This window comes from Trachymyrmex cornetzi, unplaced genomic scaffold (assembly GCF_001594075.2).
Source record: "Trachymyrmex cornetzi isolate Tcor2-1 unplaced genomic scaffold, Tcor1.1 scaffold117, whole genome shotgun sequence".
Classification (NCBI taxonomy): domain Eukaryota; kingdom Metazoa; phylum Arthropoda; class Insecta; order Hymenoptera; family Formicidae; genus Trachymyrmex; species Trachymyrmex cornetzi.
The window spans coordinates 785,233-791,203 of NW_017295730.1; the positions used below are offsets into that span (position 1 = coordinate 785,233).

At 29.9% G+C, this 5,971-nt stretch overlaps 1 protein-coding gene across 2 annotated transcripts in view; it reads left to right on the top strand.

Moving 5' to 3' along the window:
• The window catches only part of LOC108766016 (CDK5 and ABL1 enzyme substrate 2), a 7,702-nt gene extending 5,431 nt beyond the window's left edge, over window positions 1-2,271 (top strand). For both annotated transcript variants that reach the window (XM_018515035.1, XM_018515042.1), the window contains 5 exons: window positions 780-865; window positions 952-1,058; window positions 1,613-1,719; window positions 1,799-2,003; window positions 2,072-2,271. In XM_018515035.1, the coding sequence (XP_018370537.1) occupies window positions 780-865; window positions 952-1,058; window positions 1,613-1,719; window positions 1,799-2,003; window positions 2,072-2,212 (646 nt within the window). In that variant the 3' untranslated portion in view covers window positions 2,213-2,271. The remainder of the gene's footprint in view (window positions 1-779; window positions 866-951; window positions 1,059-1,612; window positions 1,720-1,798; window positions 2,004-2,071) is intronic.
• Window positions 2,272-5,971: the final 3,700 nt, after the last annotated feature.

A 5,971-nucleotide genomic window follows, 5' to 3' on the forward strand; every position in this document is an offset into this window, starting at 1 on the left:
ATATATATACAGGGTGTTTGAAAATTATCGGCTAATCGAACACGAGCAGGTAGAACGGACCGAATTGAATCGAAAAATCTTATACCATTTTGTAGGTTGCGCAATAGTTTACGAGATATTAACGTTTAAAGATAGTCGAATAAGCACGTCCGGCCGACCTACTCTCTCTCTCTCTCTGCTGCCGAATATACAACCTACCGTCCCCACCGATTGCACGGACGCGCTTATTCGGCTATCTTTAAACGTTAATATCTCGTTAACTATTGCGCAACCTACAAAATGGTATAAGATTTTTCTATTCAATTCGGTCCGTTCTACCTGCTCGTGATCGATTAGTCGATAATTTTCAAACACCCTGTATATAAACAAAAAGTTTAAATAAAATATAGAGTATATTCTAAATAAAGTATATGTTTGTCATTTTCGTTATTTGTAAGACTGAAAAAAATCATAAAATAGAAAGAAATTTAACTTTTAATTTTTCAATTACTTTTTTTTATTAACTTAACTTTAATTCAATTAATTTCATTATACATTAACTTGTGTCTTAACTAAGTTAAATTTTCAAGGTTGTTAACTTTAACTTAACTTAGTTAAAAGAAAAAATTAACTTACCCCCAACCCTGAATAATATCTATATTTTAAAGAATTCTTAATATTCTTTTTTTTTTTTTAATTTTAATAAGAGAGAAATACAACAATTCTGGAGCACATTGCATACTGCATGCCATAAAATAAAATAATATACATTTTATAACATTTTCTTCTTTTAATTTTAGGTGTCTTTCCTATGATACAGCTACAAACCGTGCTCATTACATAACTTCTGAATCTCCACCACTGTCTTTTAGTGTTGATTCCAAAGGTAATTTTAAAAAATGTAATCTAAATTTGTTATCGAATGTACAGTATTAATATTATATGTAATTATTTTACTGTATATTGTTACAGTTCATGATTGGGACGAACAATCTGCCCAGTATAATCCAAACTTATTGGATGATCCAGAACTTATCGCTGGGAAACATAGAACATTGCTGACATTTACATCATATATGGTATGTATGGTATATCAGGGGGCATAGATACTTAGACGCATCAAAATGAAGCCTAATTTTGTGAACTTTTGTGAAAAAATGGAAAAAGATGAGTTTGTTTCATTGTAAAGAATGTATTTTTCTCTTTTTGTCATTTAAACTTTATTAAAAAATAATAAAAAATGGCACGACGCTTAACATTTTTGTAAAACTTGTTTTAATAATCAGTTTGCAATGTCACTTCTACAAAATTCATTCGGAAACAAAACGACACAATATAAAGTTGAAATATTAATCTAGTAATTGACGTGTAGCCGTTTTTCGAAATATCGCATTTGAACAAAATGGGAGCTAATCGTTAAATTAAATATCGGTTTTTTATCAAAAATTTCGTTGGTATTTTTCGCTGGATTTATAACTTTACAAAAACATTCTTAAGATATTAATCTTTAAAAATATATAAAAAAAGTTCGATTTTTTTACTCTTCTAGGTACCTATACCCCTTTATTCTAATTGTTTTAATTAATGACTCAGAGTTTTGATTAATACAACTTAATATTTTACAATCACATAGGCATCTGTTATTGATTATGTAAGGCCTTCCGATTTGAAGAAAGAATTAAATGATAAATTTAAAGAAAAGTTTCCACATATTCAACTCACTCTCAGTAAACTTCGCAGGTACGTCTATGTATAGCAATATATGTATAATGTATATTTTCATTTCTAGCGCTATTATTTTTACAAGTTCTTCTTTCAGTTTAAAACGAGAAATGAGAAAAATAGCTAAATTAGAATATGGAATTGATTTACTCACTGTCGCAATGGCCTACGTATATTTTGAAAAACTTATTCTTCGAAATATCGTAACAAAACAGACACGGAAGTTATGTGCTGGCGCTTGTTTACTTCTTGCAGCAAAATTGAATGATGTGAAGGGTGATATTCTTAAATCCCTCATCGAGGTATCTTTATCTTGTGTTATGTAATAATAAAGATTTTATACAATAATTATTATTACTGTTATTTACAGAGAATTGAAGGTGTATTCCGATTAAATCGCAAGGACTTAATTACGTCTGAGTTTGCCGTGTTGGTAGCTTTAGAATTTGGTTTGCATTTGCCAACATGGGAAATATTTCCTCATTATCAGCGATTGATTTATGAATCCTGACATTCTTTTATATCGTTCTTTTCACGCAATTTTAAAACCTCTTTATGAGAAAATCTCGCAATGAGGTAAAGCATATTTATAATGAATAATCTTAATGTCTAAAAAGATGTATAAATAAGTTTTAAAGTGTCATTACATTTATATATGACTTACTTTTTCTCTTTGCTATTTTTATTTAAGTCATATATGATTTAATATAAAGAGCCATATAAGTGATTATGATTGAAAGAATAATGAATTTTTTTATTATAATTTGTATGCAAGTTACCAATATAATAGTTGTTGCATGCTGTGAATATTTTATTAATTGAATAACTTTAATTGTTTGTTTGAATATCAGTAAATAGGTGTTAAAAAAGAAATTATGCTTTATACATAATTTCACTACCACATTATTAAAAATATTTGTTTTATAAGATGTAGATATTATAGTTACGGAAGAAAGAAAGAAATTTGTGAAATATATCAGAGCCTTCCAAATGGTAACGTTAGAGGGGATAAAATGGAGAGGGGCCTGCTTACCGTTGAAATTTGAAATCTTGGGGACATGTTCTCGTGACACACAATTTTTTACTCGGATATTTTTTTTTAGGTTATTTATATCTGTTCGCATTGCTTGAAATCCCCCAAAATTTTTGCACTTAAAGTGATATGAGGTTTGTTTTCTGTGGCTGAACCAGTATACACGTTTGGAACTTAAAGTGAAATAGGTATATGTTTGATATTTGTCGAAAGCGAGAAAGAGCGTTCTAGTGCAGTCAAGTGCAGGAACAGAAAACAGAGCAATGATTAGAAAAATATATTCAGGCGTTGAAAAAAGAGAAAGCATAGATGCTGAATGCAAATAGCAAACAACGCAAACAGATCTATTAACTTATTATCAACTCGTCAAGAATTACAACAGCCAATAATACATATTGCCGCTTTGATATAAAATTATAAAAGTATTAAAAAGTATCGCAATAACAAGGAAAGATGAATTCTATTTCTTCTACATATTTGACATAAATTCTATTCTTTTTTTATGAATTTTATGTAATTTAGTACGACCGGGTCAACATCGCAGGATTCACTTGCCTTTTTTCCTAATTTCTCTCTGGGGACGGACATAGCGATTCGAAGTTATTTTCTTAACCGGCCAACACTTTAAAAATATTTTTATATCTCTAACAGCCACGAATAAAAAAGAAATGTTAAATCCATCGTGGGGAACAAGCATGAGCGGGCGAGAGGCAAGAGGATTTGGGGCACGCGGTGCCCGAGGTAGAAGGCTCTGAAATATATCATTCTTGAATTGTCTTATAAAAGATAATTTATTTATGTCAGTAGTTTTGTGATATGCAATTCTTTCTAGATGAAATAAATATGTATATGATAAGTTTAAACAAATGAGCCTGTTTTGATGATTGCACTTTTTTATACACTTTATTATTTCTTGCCAGAATATAGCCCTAATCAGTTTAATAACAGAAATAATCTAGAGCAAGAGAGAAAGATACTTAAAACGAGTTAAGTTTAAATAATCTTTTTGTTTTAAATAAACATATCAGATAAAAAAAAGTATTTTATAGAAGTTTAGAGTACTAGTTAAAGAAAAATATCAAGCAATTTTTTTCTTTTTCTAAAATACAGTTTTTTTTCTGTAAAATAAAACTGAGAAGGGTCTGCTTACCGTTGAAACATTTTTTAACTATAAAAATTATTTAATTCTGTCTTGTCTTTAAGTATGTTATTCTTCTCTTTCTCTGATATCGTTATACATATCACAAAACTGCTGCTTTTCTTATTTTAATTATACAAATTTTCTGTTTTTATAAAAATTATTTTTTTTAAATACTTTAATATAAAATTGTTATGTGTACGAAATAATTAATAGAAACTTGATTACCTAGAATTGCTTAGAGGTGATGGATGCCATTTTGTCTGATATATTAACATGCAAATTCTTCAATGATAATAGCTGTGCGCTAAATTTGTATTTTGGAGTAAACCTGTTAGAAAGCTAATAATGACTACAGTAAAATCTTATCATTCAAAAATGAAATATCAAGTAGACGCGCCAAATGTTTCCTAGCGAGATTTACTAACATGTAAAATTTTCAATAGTGAAATTTCTAAAAATGGGAAAGAATTCTTACCAAGAATATATTAGTATTTCGAGCACATCAGCTCTTCTGTGTATCACTTAAGTCTTTTCTATGTTCAATCAGTTCTAACTTAATCAGAATATCGTTACACAGTATTGGAGCGATATTACTCCTTAAGGAAAGACATGAATTTTTACGAATTTAACAAAACATGAAACTGGGCATGAATACAAGACAAGATGTGAAAAATAGCTTACAAGAGTATTTCCTACAAATTTTAACATGATAGAGTTAAAGCTTAAAATATATGTACTTATATGGCAGCAACTGATCAGATTAAAAATATTACATGATGCACACACCATACTCACACACACACACACACACACACACACACACACACACACACACACACACACACACACACACACAAATTATAGAGATAATGTATGATTATATAATTGTTTTTAACTTAATTCCAAAATGATGCTACAATAAAAATATATGTCCATTTATAACAACGATCATAATTATAATACAAAGGACCCCGCACAAACTTTATGGAAATTGAATTTTGGTCCAATTGCTTGAAAATTTGATATATTGTAGATCTTGTCCTGATAAAAAGTCTCTACAGGCACGATTCCCTGTAATGAACAGTTTGACCACGAGGCGTTACTTTTCGAAATGGGCTAATACCAAAAGCCGAATTCCAGATTGAGCTATTAGAACGTTTTTATTTTTATTATTTCGTACAACACAACAACAACACACAACAATTGATTCGAACGTTGAACTTTTAAAAAATATTTATTAATGAAATCTTACGCGAATTAACAATATTCCGCTGAACTATAACTTACAGTCGATACAAAATTGTACAAGTGAAAAATAGTTTGGAATGCTTTAATATATATATATATATATATATATATATAAATATATATATATCCGATATCATACGCCTTATTGCTTAGTTTACCTTATCTGCTTGTATTGCGAAACGTCGAATTATTTATGAGAATCTACAGCCTAATCGTTACGCGATGATGAGTTCACCGGTTGCAAATCGAAATAATATCATTCCGCTGTTTACGCACGCGCTGTTATAGTAACTGAATGACACCGGATATAACTAAAAACTCTATAACTGTCAACTATAATTCTAAGGATTCTGGATTAAACTGGGTTTAAATTATATACTCTAACAAAAAATGAAATAGCCGGAGGCGTTACGAAACCCTGAGTAGGTACGCTCCAGCGTAGGGCGCAAAATTTTAATAGGCAGCGCTACTCTTGTAAATACATATAAAGCTCTATCTTACTTGATATTTTAAATGAATTAGCTAAAAGTGGTTTTCTGGAAATCTTTTTAAATTTAACCATAGCGTTACAGATCTTATTAACTGTGCCAATGTCTGAGGCATCTTTCTCAAAATTAAAAATAATAAAGAATTATCTGAGAAATACAATGATGCAGACGCGGTCATGCAGTTTAGCTATGATATCGATTGAAAAAGAATTGGTGAATAGTTTTGATTATGTAATCAGTCTTGACAGTCCTACAAATTGAAGACGTAATTATAGTAGGGGAGGCCAAGCGGGGATTTTGGGATTTACTCGAGCGCGTCAGAATAACATAAAGGGGGAAAGCTTGCACCCTAATAAGTAC